General features: G+C 41.9%; 1 protein-coding gene across 4 annotated transcripts in view; it reads left to right on the top strand.

Moving 5' to 3' along the window:
• Positions 1-21,917, top strand: part of dapp1 (dual adaptor of phosphotyrosine and 3-phosphoinositides) — a 162,855-nt gene extending 140,938 nt beyond the window's left edge. For 3 of the 4 annotated variants that reach the window (XM_087979902.1, XM_087979900.1, XM_087979904.1), the window contains 8 exons: positions 6,537-6,659; positions 11,669-11,802; positions 15,176-15,306; positions 15,393-15,440; positions 18,006-18,068; positions 19,346-19,431; positions 19,937-20,024; positions 20,375-21,917. In XM_087979902.1, coding sequence (XP_087836028.1) covers positions 6,537-6,659; positions 11,669-11,802; positions 15,176-15,306; positions 15,393-15,440; positions 18,006-18,068; positions 19,346-19,431; positions 19,937-20,024; positions 20,375-20,404 — 703 coding nt within the window. In that variant the 3' untranslated portion in view covers positions 20,405-21,917. The remainder of the gene's footprint in view (positions 1-6,536; positions 6,660-11,668; positions 11,803-15,175; positions 15,307-15,392; positions 15,441-18,005; positions 18,069-19,345; positions 19,432-19,936; positions 20,025-20,374) is intronic. The other variant, XM_087979901.1, reaches the window with a different exon arrangement.
• Positions 21,918-22,201: the final 284 nt, after the last annotated feature.

Genomic DNA, 22,201 nt, shown 5'->3' with positions numbered 1-22,201 from the left:
TTGTGAATTAATGAAAAGGAACCAGTTCTGGTTGATGAGTTTGTCATTGTGCAGTGCTTTCTTGATCCTATTCCAAGATTCTAAACTCAGTGAAAATTCACTGCAGTTTCCACTGATCAGTTACACAGTCTCACAAACCATCTGTGGCAGTAAAAATGTACTGCTCTACTCCTGGGTTTTAAAATTGATCTGAATGATTTTGCCTTGAATCGATCAGTTTAGCTAGAAATTGGAGATTCCTCTTCTTGTTTTACACGTGCTTTTACTTTAAACTTGTGGATTTTTTGGTTGTTGATGACATTTGTTTTGCTGGCTTTTCCCTCTGGGTGCTGGATCAGACCATGCCCCTTTCCTGTATTAATTTAGTTTTCATTTGTAGTTCATGGCTGTGAGATGTGGAAATAGTGCAGAGAAAGTTTAAAATTGAATTCGAAGAGACTTCGGTAGTAAGTCCTGAATTTAAAACAAAGGGTGGTTTTATGCTGAATTATTTATTAGTTTGCACAACTGAATTGTAAATGTACTTGTCATGACATTTTCTGCTGTATATGCTCCTCATGTGAAAACGTGAGGTTGATTCTTGTTGAGTTGATTAAAGACAACTAAGGGGAAGAGAGTTTTGTGGAGAAAAGTGAGGTCTGCAGATGCTAGAGATCAGAGCTGAAAATGTGTTGCTGGAAAAGCGCAGCAGGTCAGGCAGCATCCAAGGAACAGGAGAATCGACGTTTCGGGCATAAGCCCTTCTTTAGGAACGAGAGTCTTGTGCCAAAACGAGAGTTTTGTGCCAAATTATCCATCCTTTAAAAATCCTCAAATGGTGAATCTCTGTAGTATGCCTGAGTTCTGCGTTGGGAGTGGTGGAAGAATTAGCTGAGCTGGTAAACCAGAGAGAACTGCACTCAGTACAGAAGTAATCTTCTTTAGCTGCATCCAGAGACTGTGAGTGCGGAAAACATAAATATGGAATAAAAATGTAAATATCTAATAACAGGTCTGTAAGTGAGGAATCTCTGGCTCAGCTATTAGCAGAAGTAATGCTATTGATTTCACTTTATACTTATTTTGTGATGTTAACAGTGTCCAGTAACTTCTTCATTGATGTCCATCCAACAAACATTTGATTATCCCATTGGTCTAAACAGTGCTGTAACTAATTTGTAACAAGATCACAGGAGTTTGGAGTTTTCACTGGAAGTGCACACACAGCATCTGAAACGTTTTGTGTGATTTTTCCAGACTGGCATATATTACAAAAGATTCCTATGAATCAGAGATAATACAAACTGACAGAAAAGTAATACTTCTGCAATTTGTGAGATGACAGTTTGTGAATTTCTGTCACTGGCTTCAGCATAATGATTTAACTGATGAGGTGAATTTTAAAAAAAACTTAGGAAGTAGCTTTCAGAAGAAAGGAGGATGAAGACTAGTGAAACACAACTGCACCAGGATAAGAATTGAAACAAAAGAGTGGGAACAGGGGGAAAGCATTTTAAAATTCTGTGAGACCAGATCAGTCTTAGATCCAGTTGAGGTGTGTGAATTATCTGGTGAGCATGTGGGCTTTTGCACTAAGTACTTGTTAGTGGATTCCCAAGAATCATCTCTGTCTGATTCAGGAACCGAGTGATTTTTAACTAACAAACTTTAAGACTTGCTAGCTAACAACAGTATTGTACAACTGTTCAACAGCATTACCTTAGATTACAAGCAGCTACTATGCAGTGGGGGTCGGGTAGATGAATTGGCTGGACGGCTGGTTTGTGCTGCAGAGTGATATTGATTGCATAGCTTCAATCCCCACGCTGGCTGAGGTTACCATGAAGTTCCTTCCTCCTCAACCTCTCCCTTGCCTGAGGGCTTAGCCCCCACCAGTCATCTCTCTAATCCCAGAACAGCGCTATGGCCCTCTGGGGCAATGGTAACTTTACTGACTTACTTTGCCTTGTGTTTTGGAAATATAGAATATTTAAACCAGGAAAGGGCTGGTGAATCACTGAAGGACAGGCAGCATAGAGTCATAGAGACATACAGTACAGAAATAGACCCTTCAAGTCTGACTCATCCATGCTGACCAGATATCCTAAATTAACCTTGTCCCATTTGCCAGCAATTGTGGAGAGAGCAAGAAAAACAGATTTTTTAAAAGTCTGTCACCTTTGATTAGAATGGGAAAATATGACAGTTGTACAAGGACAGTAGCTAGTGAGAGGTGGTGACTGGGCAGGTTTGTGGTTGGATGGAAAGCAGCAGATGTAAGATGAATAACAGAATCATGACAGGTTGCTCCTGGCCACGGTGAAATGGAGACAGTGGTTATGATCTGAAATTGTTGAACTTGGTATTGAGTTTGGAAGGCCGTAAAGTGCCCAGCTGCCTTTCCTTGTGAATCTACATGTAGTTTAAACAGTTAGTGTATTTATAGTTAAACTATGAAGTGATTAATTTAACAAGTTTCCTCTGTAAAATCCAAGGTGATGAAATTTGCAACCTTGAAATGAAAGGGCTCTGACAGTGTTTCCCAGAGAGCTCCAAGGACCATTTCCCATTGTTTTGCTAGTCCTTGAGCTGAGATGTCCTCATGAAGTCATCTCTCAAGGCAACACCATGTCATGCCACCCTGCCCACAAGGTTTGTTTATTCTAATATACGTGTGGGCTGTGTGGGCCTTCATAGTTTTGATTACTTCACATCAATAAGTTGTATTTAAATAGGGCCTGAAATATCATAAAATGTGCATTGCTGAGAAAAGGCATATTTTGTCAAAGACTTTTATCTTGTACTCATCAGGACAATTCACAAGAATGCCAATACAATGGTGCTAACGTGTACAAAACCAAACACCCGTGACAAAATGTGATTTTTTTTTCAGCAATACTCAAATGCAATACTATCAAAAGAGCAATTGAAAAATGAAATGTCCTAAATTGTAAAGTTAGATACAAATCACACAAGTGATAGGAGGAATGATGGTTGAGGGCTTGGTGAACAAAGTAGAATTTGAGGAGCATCTTCAAAGAGGAGAGATGGGTAAAGAAGCAGAGAGGAATAGTGAGAGCATTCCAGAGTTTAGGGCTGAATTGGGGATGTACAGGAGGCTATCATTGGAGAAGTTCAGAGAGCTGAGGAAATGGGTGAGGCTGGAGGGAATTACAGAGATAGGGTGATAGAGATACTTGAAAACAAGGGTAAGAATTTTAAAATTGCTGCTGTTTAACCTTGAGCTGAAAAATGTGTTGCTGGAAAAGTGCAGCAGGTCAGGCAGCATCCAAGGAGCAGGAGAATCGATGTTTCGGGCATAAGCCCTTCGCCCGAAACGTCGATTCTCCTGCTCCTTGGATGCTGCCTTGACCTGCTGCGCTTTTCCAGCAACACATTTTTCAGCTCTGATCTCCAGCATCTGCAGTCCTCACTTTCTCCTAGCTGTTTAACCTTGACCCAATGTAGGTCATTGTATGAAGGACACTGGTTGAACAGGATTTTATGCGAGATGGGGCATGAGGAGCAGTGTTTTGGACAACGCTGAGTTTACAAGGGACAGAAAGTGGGAGACCAGCAGGAACAGGTTGGAATATTCACATGTAAAGGTATCACAGATATGGATGAGAGTTTCAGCAATGGATGAATTGAGACACAGATAAAACTGGTCAATGTAATGGAGGGTGAAACTGTTTATCTGAGCATTGATGTGGATATGTGGTCTGGACCTCATCCTGGGGTTACATATGACAAAAAACAGTGAATATACTGGTTTAATGTCAGACTGTGTCCAGGAGGAGAAAGGAATCAGTACCTACTGAATGGAGGCTGAGTGCAGGGTCGGAACAAGGAGCTTGAGCTGTCTCATTATTTAGTTGGAGAAATGCAGTACAGTCTGTCAGATTCACAATCTAAGAATTTAGCCACGATGGAGGAGTTAAGGGAGATGCTGGGAGGCAACTGATTCTCAACACTTTCAGTTACTGAGGAGCCTTCTGACACTATCACTGATCTCGATCTAAACTTTCTCTTGATCTAAACTGTTTGACATCATCCTGAAACTTCAGTAATCTTTGTCTTTCCGTTTCCGAAATGTCTTTTTGCTCAAACTAGAATCAACTTCCCTTTTCTCCGCATTAACTCTCTGACAGAAGCAAAGCAAGTGGGGACATCTGACCATTGAGACCACTTTGAAATATTCTATCAGGGCATTTGTTAGTTGTGTGTTTAATTCCTTTCAGTAACAGCTACTGTCATGTGCTTAATAATCTGTGACTGTCTATCACACGGGGAGCCTCATTAAACTGAGGAGCAATTTAACAATTTGAGCAGAGAGGAAGATGGTGTGGGAACAGGAAGGGTGAGAAGATACATACAAGAGGATTTTATAGGGTAGACAGTGAAAGCCTTTTTCCTAGGATGATGTCAGCGTGTACGAGGGGGCATAACGACAAATTGAGGGGTGATAGATTTAAGACAGATGGCAGAGGCAGGTTCTTTATGCAGAGAGTGGTAAGGGCGTGAAATGCCCTACCTGCTAATGTAGTCAACTCAGCCACATTAGGGAGATTTAAATAATCCTTAGATAAGCACATGGATGATGATGGGATAGTGTAGGGGGACGAGCTGAGAATAGTTCACAGGTCGGCGCAACATTGAGGGCCGAAGAGCCTGTTCTGCGCTGTAGTGTTTTATATTCTATGTTCTATGTTCTAAGACTCCTTTAGAGACTATTAGTGGTGCTGCAAGGAACAAAATGAAAGTTTGATCCATGTGTATCGACTGAATTATTGGAATGTTGTTGCTGTTCGGAATCCAGCAACATCAAGTGCCCTTCAGCCATCACCCCTTAGTGCTCTCTGAACTATGTTGGCTTCTGCAATGCCTCATGTTTAACGTTCTTACCCTTGTTTGCAAACCCCTCTTCCCTCCAGCCCCACAGCTCTCCAAGATCTGTGTGTCCCTGAACTCCGCTGCTCCACCTTTGGTCCTATCCGAATCCGGTGACTCCAATTTCGAAACCTCTCCACTCCCCCCCGCCCACTTTAGAATCTTGTCTTAAATGGACCAAGTGAATATCGCCCATGCATCATGGCACCAGGTTTTGTTCATGTGTTGCTCCAGTAAAGTGCCAGGAGCTGTTTTATTAACACAAGTTGGTGAGAAGTGGAATTGTGGAAATAATCCATCGGAGCTGCCAGCATTTACAGATAATAGTACAAGAACTTTGTTTTTATTTTGATTAAAAAGGAAAAATAACAAAAAAAAGTACAAGTGCAACTGACCAATTAGACTGAAAACCTCTCAATACATGATCAATAGATGATATAATGAGTGATTCATAAGTATTTCTCCTCATTCTCTCCTCCAACCCAGCCTTCCAAATGTATTTCGGTTCGACTCTGTGTATCCACCACCATCCTCATGCTTTGCTATTGTTAAAGGTGCTGTACAAATTTTGTTTTGCTTTACTGCAGTAAGTTGGGCTGATTATTGGTTAAATGGATGGGAATGAATGAGTTGACTTTAGACTGCTGTATCAGCCAACTCTCTGGTTATACTCAGTTCAGAACTGACCAGATGGTGAATGATGAAATAGCCAAATAGATCCTCAGACCAGAACTCAGGCAACCGCATGATTTTTGGTGATTACTGGCAAAGCTTTGAGGGTGAGGTAGGCAGCATTGAGAGGGTAAGTATCTTTAAAACCACAAAGTAAACCCTAACCACAAGGTAATAAACACAATCTATTGACAAATGCATTGAATTTTAAGAATATATTAATTGTCAGTGATGTGGAAAGGAAAGTTATTCCAATAATGGCCTCTAATGGAATTTGGAAAAGCAATAGCTATGATGTTTGAATTTTCTTTTTTACCCCTTCCCACACTGACCCCCACCCTCTTTGACGTGATCTAATTCTTTGTCTGATGATCTTTCCATAAAGCAAGTTTTGGGACATTTTCCTATATTAAGTGTGTGATAAAGTTAAGGCAAATTTTTAAGCAGTAAATAAAACTGGTTGTGGAAACATTTTCACTTGATCAGCAATGTGTAAGGGGGACGAAAAATATGTTTCTTCTTTTCGTTCCCTGGGATATAGGCTTTGCTGATAAGAATCATTGTCACTGCTCCATCACTGCCACTGAGTGAAAATCCTGCATTACCCTCATCTACGCTGTGGGTACTCGCATCATAAAGTCTTGGAATGTAGCCATTCAAGAAGACATCTTGCAACCATCTTACCAAGGAAGGATGGGTAATATACACTGGGACTTGCCAGGAAATCTCACATTCCTAATAAAAACAACCTTCCTAAAATTCTGGAGCTGTAAACTGAACTGCCAACTTTGTCTGTGACCATCATGTAGTTGGTTGAAGCTTTGCACAGCAAAATATGAGTAATGTCCCTATTAATCTTCTGTTAGTGAGTTCACTCAGTCCAGGATTTTGGAGAGGTTCACTTTGTTTATTGATGATTATGAGGGAAATGTGCACTTGATGTTCCCAACTTGTCTGATCTGTAATGAGGATGTTCTGTCACTCTCTTTTACCAGTTGGTACCACTACGATCTCTCTCGACACGCTGCTGAGGCCATTCTCCTTTCCAATGGGAAGGATGGGAGTTACCTTCTGAGAAAGAGTCATGATGGGCTGACGTTCTATGCATTGTCAGTGAGGTAAGTGTATCTGCCGTGGGTGCGCAGTTAGAGTCATAGAGTCCTAGAGATGTACAGCACGGAAACAGATCCTTTGGTCCAACTCGTCCATGCTGACCAGATATTCAACCTAATCTAGTCTCATTTGTCAGCACTTGGCCCCTATCCCTCTAAACTCTTCTTATTCATATACGCATCCACTTGCCTTTTTAAATGCTGTAATGTAACAGCCTCCACCACTTCCTCTGGCAGTTCATTCCATACGTGCACCACCCTCTGTGTGAAAAAGTTGCCCCTTTAGTCGGTTTTATATCTTTCTGCTATTACCCTAATGGTATGCCCTCTAGTTCTGGACTCCCCGACCCCAGGGAAACGACCTTGTCTATTTATCCCATCCAGGCCCCTCATGATTTTATAAATCTCTTTCAGGTCACCCCTCAGCCTCCGATGCTCCAGGGAAAACAGCCCCAACTTGTTCAGCCTCTTGCTATAGCTCAAATCCTCCAACCCTGGCAACATCCTTGGAAATCCTTCCTGAACCCTTTCAGGTTTCATGACATCCTTCCGATAGGAAGGAGACCAGAATTGCATGCAATATTCCAAAAGTGGCCGAAGTAATGTCCTGTACAGCTGCAACATGACCTCCCAACTCCTATGCTCAGTACTCTGACCAATAAAGGAAAACATATCAAACACCTTCTTCATTATCCTATCTACCTGCAACTCCACTTTCAAGGAGCTATGAACCTGCACTCCAAGGTCTCTTTGTTCAGCAACACTCCCCAGAACCTGACCATTAAGTGTATAAGTCCTGCTCTGCTTTGCTTTTCCAAAATACAGTTGTTGGGTTGTAGAGAAGGACCTTACACTGAGGGTGGGCTTTCAACACCCCAGCCTAAATGTCACAGGGAAACTCTGCCTCCATTTAGACAACTTGTCCATTTTTTGGGCCACAGCCATAACGGAGGCGGGTCTTCTGTCTGCCTCATGGAGTTGCCAACCATTTGGAGGCTGATAACTTCTCACCAACATGGTGGGCCGAAGGCCCTGTTTCTATACTGTGTGACAGTGCCAGCGGGAATGGTGGTCAATGCCGATACGGCAAGTAGAACAAGTGGAGGGTTTCAGCAATGGAGCTGAACACTCTGGTCACTCTGACACCTATCAAGGGCCAAACTGCGAGGCCCCAGTGAATTATAGGGGGAGGTTGTGTGGCAGGGGAGATAGGACGTAGTGTAGATTTTGAGAGGCAAAAATGTCAGAAATCAAGGAAAACAGTAAACCTTGGAAATGTCTGTACTCTTCATTTTTAAGGATAGTGGTCGAGAAGCCTACCAGTTCACTACCCTTGAGTAAGAAATGTTTCCTCCTCTCAGTGCTAAATGGTCTGCCCTGCATCCCAAAACCGTGTCCCCTGGTTTGAGTCTCCCTACCCAGGGAAAACGACTTCTCTATATCTGCTATGTCCAGGACAAGAATATAAGACATATGACAGACAAGTCAGACCAGTATATGCCATTCGTTAGTGTGGGAAAAAGATCTGCCACCCTGCTCACCCACAGCATGGCATCATAAAAAACACAGAAGGCGAAAGTGGGTACTGCAGATGCTGGAGATCAGAGTCAGGATTAGAGTGGTCCGGATGAAGGGCTCCTGCCCGAAACGTCGATTTTCCTGCTCCTTTGGTGCTGCCTGACCTGCTCTGATTTTCCAGCACCACTCTAATCTTGCAAAACACAGAAATCGTCCCTGCCAACAAATACAGAAAGTACCCAGAGTGCTTCAGTCTTGACCATACAGGCTAATATAAAAACCAGACATGGCCAAGCCCCTTCCTAGACCAGAGAATACACTCCGTAAAATAGCTTTTCACAGTGAGCTCCCAGCCCAGATTAGCACTGCAGTTCCAACACCCTAAGGGCAGGCTCCTTTCCCATTGGAACCAATACCACACACACACAGGCAGCCTGAGAGACCCCGGAAGGCTTTGCTTGCAGGTGGAACACAATGGACACACCTGGATGCCAGGAGAAGGGATATTTACACATTTTTGTGCGGCTGGGAAATCCAATGAATTTAGGGTGGCACGATGGCACAGTGGTTAGCACTGCTGCCTCACAGCGCCAGAGACCCGGGTTCAATTCCCGCCTCAGGCGACTCTCTGTGTGGAGTTTGCACATTCTCCCCGTGTCTGCGTGGGTTTCCTCCGGGTGCTCCGGTTTCCTCCCACAGTCCAAAGATGTGCAGGTTAGGTGAATTGACCATGCTAAATTGCCCGTAGTGTTAGGTGAAGGGGTAAATGTAGGGGTCTGGGTAGCATACGCTTCGGCGGGTCGGTGTGGACTTGTTGGGCCGAAGGGCCTGTTTCCACACTGTAAGTAATCTAATCTAAGCCTCCAGAAGACATTCTCACCCACTCACGGAGATGGCTGGAATCTCCCGTGTCAATTATAAATGAATTGCTACTGCCATCTGTTGATTAATTTCCATTCTGTTTGTTCGTTTTAATCTCTTTACAATTTTCACCATTGTACTGTAACGGATTTACAATTATCACCTTTGTGTTGTACCCCTAAAAAATACGCTAACACTTTTGGTTTCGGGAAGAGCATTTGGCCACCCGTACAGAGAATCAGTTCTGTGTCAGTCTGGTTAATTTCTCTTCCGTGATATCGCTTTGTGTAATAAACCCCTCATCAATTTCACTACGATCCTCATTTGTGGTCTCTGATCCATTGGGCTCAATTTTCCGACAGCAAGAAAATCGACATTTCGGGCAACAGCCCTTCATCAGGAATCTTGTTGAAAGGTTTTTGCCTGAAACGTCGATTTTTCCTGCTCCTCGGATGCTGCCTGACCTGCTGTGCTTTTCCAGCACCACTCTAATCTAAACTCTAATCTCCAGCATCTGCAGTCCTCACTTTTGCCTCAATTCTCCGACAGTTAGTTTTAATGGGGCTTTTTCCTTCCTCTGGGATGGGAGAAGAGGCTGCTGACCAACGTAGGGAGGCTAAGGAGAAAGCATGTGTTCATTATAAGTGATTCTAAATGTGGCAAAAATGAGTCATGACGGATTTGAAAAGTTATCTGAGTTTTCTCTTTTTACAAATGCTGCCAGAATTGCTGATTTCCTCCAGCAATTTCTGTTTTAGTTCTAAATATAGGATTGTTTTAAATGTCTTGATGGTCAGTACCTAGAGGCCACAGATTGAGATAACAAACGTAAAATTCCAAGACAGAATTGGGAGTAATTTGTACGTAATAAATTATTATAAGCTGCAAGATAGTACCTAAAAGAGCAGGCTACGAGTAGGTTCATGAGTAACTTTCAAAAGGGAAATAGATAAACACTTCAAAGGGGATAAAAAAGTGCAGGGTTATGGAGAAAGAGAAGAGGTGGTGGGACTAATTGGAAAGCACATTTAAAGAGTCAGCATAGGGACAATGGGTCTGTTTTTGTGGTGACTGAATCTTAGCTTTTAAATTGGGATGCAACAGGGAAGGGATTTCTTAAATTGCTCTTTTAATAGCCATTGCATTGTTTAGGACTGGGGGTTTAGGAATGGATTGTATTTGGAGTATTGGATGAACTTGGACACCAGCACCACTGAATTTGATAACAGTGTCATCAAATTGGAGTGAGAGGTTTAGACATAAAATGTACACCAAATTCCAAGGTGTTCTTTTTCAGCTGAGTATGAAAAATCTTATTTAAGAAAGGTGGGTACACGGAGTTGAGGTCAGCTCAGTTACAATCTCATTGAATGATAGCACAGGCTTGAAGGATTGAATGGCCTTCCTGACTGTGTGATGCATGGACGCAAGAAAGCTCACCCTAGATACACAATTTCACTTCAAATTCAGACTGGCCATAAATCCGTCAGACAAACCTGCAAGAAAGATCTCCTGTTAATGAGGACAAAGGCCAGAGGAGAGATTGATACAACATGGTGGATTAGTGGTTAGCATAGAGTCATAGAGATGTTCAGCATGGAAACAGACCCTTCCGTCCATGCCAACCAGATATCCTACATTAATCTAGTCCCTTTGCCAGTACTTGGCCCATATCCCTCTAAACCCTTCCTGTTCATACACTCATCCAAATGCCTTTTAAATGTTCTAATTGTACCAGCCTCCACCACTTCCTCTGGCAGCTCATTCCATACACACACCACCATCTGTGTGAAAAAGGTGCCCCTTAGGTTCCTTTTATATTTTTCCTCTCTCACCCTAAACCTATGTCCTCTAGTTCTGGACGCCCCCACTCCAGGGAAAAGACCTTGTCTATTTACCCTATCCATGCCCCTCATGATATTATAAACCTCTGTTAGGTCACCCCTCAGCCTCCGACACTCCAGAGAAAACAGCCCCAGCCTGTTCAACCCCTCCCTATAGCTCAAATCCTCCAACCCTGGCAACATCCTTGTAAATCTTTTCTGAACCCTTTCAAGTTTCACAACATCTTTCCGATAGGAAGGAGACCAGAATGGCACGCAATATTCCAACAGTGGTCTAACTAATGTGTACAGCCACAACATGACCTCCCAACTTCTGTACTGAATACTCTGACCAATAAAGGGAAGCGTACCAAACACCGCCTTCACTATCCTATCTAGCACTGCTGTCTCAGAGCGTTTAGGGTCCTGTGTTCAATTCCAGCCTTGGGTGATTGTCTGTGTGGAGTTTGCATATTCTCCCCATGTCTGTGTGGGTTTTCTCCGGATGCTCCAGTTTCCTCCCATAATCCAAGATGTGCAGGTTAGGGTGGATTGCCCATAGTCTCCAGGGATGTGCTGGCCTGGTGGGTTAGCCATGGGAAATGCAGGGTTACAGAGATAACAGAGGGTAGTGGGATGCTCTTTGGAGGGTCAGTGTGGATTTGATGGGCTGAATGGCCTGCTCCCACCTTCTAGGGATTCTATGATTGTTTCTAGTGGCCGAGAAGTTGAAAGGCTGGTAACCATGTTGTAAGGTTATCACACTGTAATAATCATTAAAGATAATTAACAATGAAAATCTTCCCATTGCAGAGGCAAAGACTCAGTCAAACATTTCCAGATTGAATGGACCGAAGGTTCTATTAAATTCGGGTTTAATGAGTTTCGTTCATTGTCGGATTTCGTCAACCATTTTGCTAATCAGCCACTGATCGGAAGTGAGACAGGTAATCAGACTGAAATTTAATCCAATACACTGATGTAACAGGGCTCTTGTAGCACAGTGGCAATGTCCCTACCTCTGAATCGAGAGACCCGGATACAGGGATGTGTGATAACATCTCTGAACAGGTTAATTAGAAAAATAGGTTAAATCCAAAGGGAGAGAAAGTGACGGTGAGTGTTTGCATTGAATTGCTACAGTCCATGTACTCGAGGGGGGGAGTTCCAGGAGATTGACTCAGTGCCACTGAAGGAACAGAGATTATATTCCCAAATCTGGATAAAGTGTGGCTTGGAGGGGAACAAGGAACATCACACTGCTGTAATAACGTTCTTGTGGCACAGTGGTAGTGTCCCTACCCCGGACCGAGAGACCCAGATTTAAGTTCCCACTGCTCTAGAGGTGTGTAACAACATCTCTGAACAGATTAATGAGAAAAATAGGTTAAAAAATCAAAAACAAATTTTTATATTACACTGTTGTAATAAGGGCTTTTGTAGCATAGTGGCAGTGTCCATACCTCTGAGTCAGGAGGCTCAGATTCTGCTCCAGATGTAATAAGTTATAATATCCCTGAGCAGGTAGGTTAGAAAATGTCTAGTTTTGTACTTTTAGAGCTCCTGTGTTACGATGCTAATGTCTTTACCTAGAGCCAGTAGGTAAAGGTTTTCCTGCTCCTCGGATGCTGCCTGACCTGCTGTGTTTTTCCAGTACCACACTCTCAACTCTGATCTCCAGCATCTGCAGTCCTCACTGTCTCCACAGGTTCATTTCCCACCTGCCTCAGAGGAATTTCGTAAGATCCCTGAACAGGTTGGCTCCAAACTATCTACTGGAGATCATCCTTCCTGATGAAGGGCTTTTGACCGAAATGTCGATTTTCCTGCTCCTCGGATGCTGCCTGACCTGCTGTGGTTTTCCAGCAGCACTCTAATCTAGACTCTGATCTCCAGCATCTGCAGTCCTCACTTTTGCCGACAAACTATCTACTGTACACTGTAATAATACAGGTGCCTTGTGCCACAGTGGTAGTGTCCCTACCGCTGAACCAGGAAGCCTGGGTTTAGGTCTAACTTACCTCAGCCATGTGGCATAACTTGTTGGTGCAAAAATCTCTACGCTGCTGTAATGTGACTTGGCTTTTATTCATTGCTGTTATGTATGTTGTAGTTTCACAGTTTTTGTCAATGTTTCAGTTATGTTTTGTGGGCCTTCGTTTAATTCAGGGGGAAGAGATTTATTTTTCCATGCCCATGTCATTATAACATTGCCCCCCCCTCCCCACCAAGCATTTCGCTCTGCAATCTCCTCCAGATCTCCAGGTGTGGTTAGGGATAGATAATAAATGCTGACCCAGCCCCACATCCCATGAATGAATTTTAATAAAACACTACAGCCTCAAAGTCCCCACAAGAGCTGTGAACATTAAACTCCCAGTGTGTGTGTGTGTGTGTGTGTGTGTGTGAATTCCAAAAAAGAAATGACCGGTGACTCCCAAGGTCCCAGCACTCCTTCCATTCCAGCCTTTCAAATAATTGTTACCTAATGGTGGAGCAATTAAAATCAATCTAAAGAAAGAGTCAGTTTACAGGAACACTTATCCCCTGCACAGAGCTCATCAAATTCAAGTGAAGCATTTGCAACATCACTCCCCTCTGTAGTAAACTGAAGAATGAGAAGTAATTCAATAAAGGCTTTCAACTCATCAATGCTATTTCTAATTTGCATTTTATGCCATTCAGTTAAACCTGAGACATTTTACAGCATTACCACAGCAATGGCTCAATGCAAATTCAGTGACTGCTTTTAAACCCATTATATTTTAATATAGTTCACAGCATCATTTTAACAATAGCTGAAAATCTTATTCAAACTTAACCCAATATGTGTTCCTGATGTAATTTTCTGTTGATTGAAAGATTCCTGATGATGTGCGTAGATTCCTGAAAGTGGAGTTGCAGGTAGACAGGATAGTGAAGAAGGTGTTTGGTATGCTTGCCTTTATTGGTCAATGCATTGAGTACAGGAGTTGGGAGGTCATGTTGCAGCTGTACAGGACATTTGTTGGGCTGCTTTTGGAATACTGCATTCAATTCTGGTCTCCCTGCTATAGGAAGGATGTTATGAAACTTGAAAGGGTTCAGAAAAGATTTACAAGGATGTTTTGCCAGAGTTGGAAGGTTTGAGCTACAGGGAGAGGCTGACAGGCTGGGGCTGTTTTCCCTGGAGCTTCGGAGGCTGAGGGGTGACCTTATAGAGGTTTATAAAATCAAGAGGGGCATGGATAGGGTGAATAGACAAAGTCTTTTTCCTGGGGTGGTTGAGTCCAGAACTAGAGGGCATAGGTTTAGGGCGAGAGAGGAAAGATATAAAAGAGACCTAAAGGGAAAGTTTTTCACGCAGAGGGTGGTACATATATGGAATGAGCTGCCAGAGGAAGTGGTGGAGGCTGGTATAATTGCAGCATTTAAAAGGCATCTGGATGTGTATATGAATAGGAGGGATATGGGCAAAGTGCTGGCAAATGGGACTAGATTAATTTAGTATATCTGGTAGGCATGGACGGGTTGGAGTGAAGGGTCTGTTTCCATGCCCTATAACTCTATTAATTAAGTAAATTCTCCCAAGTTAATTAGGCAAAATCTTCAGAGTCTGTGTTGCCTGTGGTTCAGAAGGGAGCACTCATGTCTATTCAAGTTTCTGGGTTCAAATCCCACACACACAAACCTAAACACAAAAGCAATTCAAGGCTTACACTGCAGTGCAGTACTGAGGATGTGCTGCACTGTCTTCATCATCTGGATGAAAAAGTGAAGTCTCCAAGATGACATACTTGCCCATAGGGCTGCTCTCTCATACAAGAGAAAGGGTCACACATCCTCTGGCAAAAGGAGAGGGTGACATGGAGAGTCTTTGCAGTAACCTCAACTGGTTTAGGAATTGAACACACAGTTGGTGTCCCTCTCCTTCACAAACCAGCCATCCAGCCAAATGAGGTAATCTACCTCAATAATCTTAAACTCAGGTCACAGCTAACTGCATTGGGTACATGTTGAAGACCCTGTGGAACAATCTTAGTTTATCCACCAATGAACATCACTAACACAGGTTGTGTGGTCATTGTTGCTGAATGTGGGATCTTGCTTTGTGCAAAATTGGCCACTGCATTTCCTGCAGTAAAACTATGATTGCACATCAAAAATACTATGCTGGCTGTAAAGTGCTTTGAAATCTAAGCTAATCCGTGAAGCAAGTTGTGTAAATACAAGGCTTTCTTTCTTTAGAAAGTCAGCTTAGAGAGAGGTACCGAGAAGCATTTGCAGTTTGAATGTAGCTTTCACTTACTGTTGAACTTTCTTTTTCCATGTTCAACAAAGGGACCCTTCTTATACTTAAGAAACCATATCCTCGAAAGGTAGAAGAGCCTTCCATATACGAGTCTGTGCGGGTCCACACAGCCATGCAGACCGGCCGGACAGAAAGTGATCTCGTTTCTGAAGCACCTTCAGTAAGTTGTTATTTCAGCCTCTCTCCAGCATTTGGCTTAGAAACACTAACTGGACTCCCCAATAAATAATTCTCTTCGTCTTTCAGCTGGGCACCAAGGAAGGGTACCTTATTAAGCAAGGAGGCAGAGTAAAGGTAACATTCTGCATATTCTAAAAGTACACTCCAGGATGATGTAACTTTATGCGTACTTGCACATTCTCAAGACAATTGTTAAGCTTTGGAGAGGGGGCTGGGGGCATGTACCTGGAAAATACAGGGAATGAGGCTGGGGATGTGGAGAAATTAGATGCTCAGGAGTTTGACTCTGCCCTATGTTGTGATTATATGGGCAGTGCCATCTTTGTGCCAGGCAGCAGCTGTTCCATTCAGCTGCACCACATTGGTATGTGTGAGTCATTGCTGTGTCACTTAGCAGTGGCATTGACAATGAACACAGACCTTTTGATCAAAAACAGCATTCTGACAGAGTTTATTCATTCCACTGGAGTTAATTGTTCCCACATTCTTAAAAGGTTAAGTAATTGAACTTTGAGAGTGCCAGCAAGACTGTAACAGAACGAGTCAATGGTAGTATTCCATACTTGGGAAGGGGAGTGGACAATTATCTACACTGAGAAGGCAGAGATAACCACAGGGGCCCCAAATTTGTACAATGACTGGTCAGGAATTGGAAAGATTTCCTGACAGAATTAGTTCACATTTTTGTGATGGGATGCAGATGGGACTTTGTAGCTCTTGAACTAAGTGGGTTGGCTTTGCAACTTCAGAGTTAACCATGTTGCTTTGGGTCTGGAGTCACATGTAGGCCAGACCAGGTAAGCAATACTGATTTCCTGCCCTAAAGGGCATTAATGAACCAGATGGATTTTTACAACAATTGATGATAGTTTCATGATCACTATTACTGAGTCTAGTTTTCAATTCCAGGTGGGATAAATCGAATGTAAGTTCCACCAGCTGCCATTCTGGGATTTGAACTCTTTTTCCCCATGCCTGGATTTTTGGATTGTACTCAGTGATCAATGTAGCCTCAATAGGTGATTTCAATAGGGAACTGGTTAACTATCTCAAGGAAAAAGGAATGTGGACTACAATCCCTCTTTTGTTTTACTTTTCCTACACAGACCACCAAGGTCCGTGCATGGTAGTGACTTCTGAGAGCGATTCCAATGCCGAGTGTGGTGGCAGCATGCCAGTTGGTGTGTGCAGAGCCTCACAGCAATCACACAGCTTAGAGGGAACATTGAGTACAGGGACTGCAGGATCGAGTGGAGGATTGGGATGAAACTGGATCAGTCTTTGAACAAGTTAGCAGAGAGTTGACAGGCTGAATGGCCATAGGTGGGGCTGCACCATTCTAATTCCCATTGGTCAGAGCTTTGGCTGGAGACCTTATGTTAGAAATAATGTGGGAAGGCTGAAGAAAGCAGGACAGGTGATTGGGGCAGGTTGATTGTGCCAAATATTGCAAACCAGAAGCCAGGTTTAAAAATGCAAAAATAATTACGTTTTTTCTGGGTGCGATGCTCTTCAGAGAGTTGGTTGCTGGGCCGAATGACCTGTTTCAACAGTGTAGGGATTCTCTGGATTCCTCTGTCACAACTATAGAGCCAGCAGCGTGCTCTAAAGGACTGTTTGATAGAGTGCCTGGTCCTTGTCCATATGGTCTTGCTATTTATTTAAATTGAGGGCTTGAGACTCTTTACCCTCCAATCCCAGCCAAATGTTAATGCAAATACAACACAGGGCAATTGTTATGTTAAGCTTCTGTTCTTAGCCTAAGACCAGAAATTGACGATTTAGCCCCATCCAACCTGCTCATACTGGAGTAGTAATCCAAAGGATTAATACTAATATTATGAAGGTGTGAATTAAAATCCCACCATAAGATTTTGTGAATTGGAGTTCAATTAATGGAAAATAATGTAATAAGGAGCTGGTATCAGTAAAAGTGACTAATGAAACGGGTGGGTTGTTGTAAAATGTAGGCAAAAGTATAGAGTGGTACTGGAAAAGCACAGCAGGTCAGGCAGCATCCGAGGAGCAGGAAAATTGACGATTCAGGCAAAAGCCTTCATGTAAAATGTAATTGGTTCATTGATATCCTTTGGGAAAGGAAACTTGTTATCTTTACTTGATCTGGTCGAGATGTGTCCCCTAACCTACAATATTGTCATCAATGTGGCTGACTCTTAACTGCCCTCTGAAATGCCTATTAAGCAACTGTCAACACATGGACTGCAGTGCTTTAAGGCGGCAGTCCTCCTCCAGCTTCTCAAGGGTGATTACAGGGAAGCAATAAAGACCAGCATCAAAACAGAAAGTGCTATAGAAACTCAGCAGGTCAGGGCAGCATCTGCAGAAGGATAAACAGAGTGAATGTTTCAAATCCACTATGACACTGACCTTGCCTGGCTGTGCTCACATTATGTGTGGGAGTGCTAATAAGGCAGAAGAAAGTAATACTTTTCACGGGTGTGACCCGATCCCTCAGACTGGCTGGTGAGGTTCTCCAAGGGATTACAGGTTACAGATGGGACAGGGCCTCCAACTTCAAGCATGGTAGGTAAGCCAGTCACCCAGAGTCATAGACAGCAGGTCTGCTCAAGTTTCCTGTGACTGAATTTACTAGCTAGACGGTTGAACAATGTTATACCTTGAATGCTTTATTTTTCCTCTTTTCTGCTTTTCCTCCAGAGCTGGAAAACAAGGTGGTTTATTCTACATAGAAATGAATTGAAATACTTCAAAGATAAAATGGTTAAGTATTGAAAGAAATTGCATCTTATTAACATTTTTAAAATAAAAAATGTTAAGTTTAAACTCATGACCAAGGAAGGGTAAACTGATGAGAAAAAAAAGCTTACATCTTACATACAATGTGGAGGTGCTGGTGTTGGATCAGAGTGAACAAAATCAGAAGTCATACAATACCAGGTTGTAGTCCAACAGGTTCATTTGAAATCACAAGCTTTCAGAGCGTAGGTGATGAAGAAACAGCAGTCCAAAAGCTTGCGATTTTAGATAAACCTGTTGTGACTTCTGATTACATTTTGTATAGTGCTTTTGACAACCATCAGAACTGTCCTTTGAGGTACTTTTTGTGTGGGCAGTGTTGTGTAGGCAGGTAACGTGGGAAACAGCACCCAATTTGTGCTCAGCTAACTCTGACAACATGAATAACAATCAGTTTTTTTTGATCGATAATTCCCCTGCTGTTTTTCAAAATGGTGCTGTGGAGTCTTTTGCATCCACCGAAACTGCCCTTGATTTTTCTGTCTCACCTGGAAGACAGCACCTCCAACACAGCAGTACTCCCTCAGTTTTGCAAATAGTATGAAGGCGTTGACATTTCTACTTGAGTGCTGAAGTGATACTTGAACCTGGAACCATCTGACACCAATTTAGCGACAGCTAGCATTTTCAGATTAGATGACGGAGGACATTTGAATGAGGCATAAACATTGATTTGGAATTGTTGGGCCATGCACCTGTCTGTGTGTTGTGCACTCTATACAATTCTATGTATGTTATGCACTTGGGGAGTACCACACTGTTAGAGGTGCTGCCTTTCTGACTGCGTTAAAGGTAGACACTGTGTCCCCTTAACTAATGGTAAAATATCCCAGGACACTATTTTGAAGAGCGGAGGGTATAATTCCTTTTATGCCTTGGTCAACTACTTCCCCTTAACTGACATAACTAATAGAATCAGATTATATGACAAGTGAAAGATTTATCATATTGCTGTTTGCTGGACCTCATGGATTGTAGAATTATTTTCCTTTTTAAATCCACTTTTGTTTTTGTTGTCAGGGCTAGGTTACATAATTGTTCAACGAGAAAGTGTTTTATCATCTTGTATTTCACTTTAGAATATTGCTGTTCTAAGACATTGCAACGTTACAACCTAAAGGCACAGATTTGGGAGAGATGCTCTAAACCACAGATATGTAAAACCAAAATTAGGGATGCAATATCTACTAATTTATGAAATCTTAGCTTTATAAAATATATTTGTTTCATTTACTCTGCAGTCGACAGAACCAATTAAAACTCTGGATCTAACAGAATGTACTGGGGTTCAGTTTGACTACTCTCAAGAAAGGATCAATTGTTTCTGGTAAAGAACATCAGTTATTCTCTCTGTCTATTGACCTGAAATGAAGTGGAGTCTCTTACATAAACAGCCAGGAAACGCATTGCAACTGGACCCTCATTAAAGTTGTGGAAGTCTATTGATAATGAGAAATGAGACTTATCAACACCCTCTGCTCTTGCAAAACCCCTTCAGTCAAAAATCAGTCAAAAAGCAAACCAGTTTCTTTTACTTCCACCCTACAATTATGTAGCTTTGACAAAGGGTCAGTTAGACTAGAAACGTCAGCTCTTTTCTCTCCTTAGATGCTGCCAGACCTGCTGAGATTTTCCAGCATTCTCTCTTTTGGTTTAGGATTCCAGCATCCGCAGTAATTTGCTTTTATCCAGTTTCTTCTACTTTGCTGACTTGAATATTGTGCATTTGGAACAATAATATTGTATCGTTACCCTAATGCACTACACAAACTATTAATCTGTTGCTTAAGTTTTATCAAATGTGTGTTGCTAAACCTCCCTTTCCTTTGCAGTTTGGTATTCCCTGAAAGAACGTATTATATGTGTACAAAGACAGGAGTTGAAGCTGATGAATGGATCAAATTGATACGATGGAAATTGGTAGGTGCCTACTTTTCAAGCAAAGCAGTTGACAATTCCTTGAGAATAGATTGGAGCTTGGGTAAAGCATGGAAAAGGCATCTACTGCTGAAAGTATTATTGAATCTAGAGGTTATCTACTGATATGTCCTGTGGAGAAAAGTTTGGTGTTATCAACAGGTACAAAGTTGGCTACTCAAAGCTAGCAAAGAGGCAGCTGCAAATGAGTCTCAACTCTGATCTGTGAAGTGCCAGACACAGTTGGTCAAGCAGCATCTATGCAGTTGATGTTTTGGATCAATGACCAGTCATTTGCAGTATTTCTTTTTATTATAAAGCTCTAGTTAACTTTCCTCTCCTTTTGATTTCAGACTCAATTGAAGAAAGCAGCAAAATCATAATTTGTCATCTATGCCATAAGAGACCCAGCTTTTGATGAAAAAATTGCCATCTCTACAAACTGACGGATTTGGAAGTTCATTTATTTCACTTTAGTTTCCCTTCTTTAATCTTTTGAAATCAGAGCATAGCACGCAGATTTGATACCAGTTTAATAAAGCCATAAAAGCAAAGCACTCAGACCATTTCTCCAGGAATGGAACTCAATGACCAGAGTTATACAGTATTGCACTCTCTGGATAAAGAATGATTCTAAAGAGACTCCTCTATATCAAATGACTAAAGTTTGGGACTTTCTCTCCAACAGAAGACTGCAGGAGAACTTTGTTATAAACACTTAAAACAATGAAGGCGTTTCTTCTTTCAAGTGATCAGTGAGAATGTGGAACTTACTGCCGAAGCAGAGATACGTTTAAGGGAAAGGCATACAAATGGTAAAGGAACAGCCCAGTGTTATGCTGCTATAATTGGATGAAACAGTTATCATTAGTCAAAATGAAAAGAATGAAGTAACATATTTAAATGCTACCTGGAACACATGTGCCCTGGCTGGTTCGACTTCATCTGTGATCCATCACTTACAACAGAAGTGAACAGCTTAATTTAGAAATAATGCTTTGGCTACCAGATGTTATTTAAGCCTCTCAGCACTTTGTATTTCCCAATATTTGCTATCACTTTTAAGATATTCCTGATGTGTGTATTTATCTTTGAGTACTAGGCAAGGACATTGTGTTTTTTAAAAAAACATTTAAATGTCAACTGTAATTTTCTTTTGCCATACTTACTCTCATTCCAACTTCTTGCTGATTTACATTGTTTTCTCTGACAGGGATTCCTATGGAAAAATACAAGCTGCATCTAAAAAGTAATTTGTTAAATAACTAGTAGGTCCCCGTTTTATGTTGCTTCCTTGAATGTAGTTTTAACATCGAGTCATCTGCATTGTGCTTCAGTGCCCGACCTCATTAAGCACATGGCAGTCCATGTCCTTAGAAGAGGGTAGCACAGGGACAGAATGTCATCTTGTGGCAGAGCAATTAGAGAATGCACTTGAGGCAATTTCAACCTATTAAACGCAGAACCAGCATCCTGAAGATGACCCGCAGTAAATCCAAAGGAAGAGCCAGGGTTCCTTGTCTCCATCAAAAAAGGCATTTTTCGTGACTCAAGCAGATCTTAATTTTGGAATGCACACACTGTACATGTATGGTACTCTTGGGGATATCTCTTGCCTGGAATAACTGAAGACCTCCCCTGCCCCCAATTTCAGTTGAAAAATTGACTCTTGTCAAAAACATAGTATAAGCTTTCAGGAATAAGTGAGGACTTATCACACAAGTTTTGGCCCAAAATTGAAGTCATGGCTACCTACAAGTACATTGCAAAATGCAGAGTACTCACCATGAAAGTTTTTGTTTTAAATTCATAATTCTGAAGTTGCAAATATTTCAGTGACCTATCTTCACAAAGTAGGTTCAGCTATGGTCAAGTAATATTGCATACTATTTTCCGTTTAGAAAAAAGGCAACAGTGGGACTGTAAGGCTTATGATTCAGAAGTTTTGATTTGCATTTTTAACTTGCCCTTGGTGCAATTTCAATAGTAAGCACTATTCTGGCTAAGGCAGGGGGAGATTGTTCTTAGACTGCTGTGAAGAATAAAAAGGTCTGAACCCAAAATATCCTTTTACCATCTTCACTCCCATCTTGAAATCTCAATATTTACACACACATTACACTTTTTAAAAAATGTATGGTACTTTGTGGTAAATTATTAAGAAATAAAGTTAGACATTG

This window comes from Chiloscyllium plagiosum, unplaced genomic scaffold (genome assembly GCF_037043375.1).
Source record: "Chiloscyllium plagiosum isolate Xiang-an unplaced genomic scaffold, Cpla_swu_hap1 HiC_scaffold_36, whole genome shotgun sequence".
Lineage (NCBI taxonomy): Eukaryota > Metazoa > Chordata > Chondrichthyes > Orectolobiformes > Hemiscylliidae > Chiloscyllium > Chiloscyllium plagiosum.
This window is presented reverse-complemented; position numbering and strand designations above follow the sequence as displayed.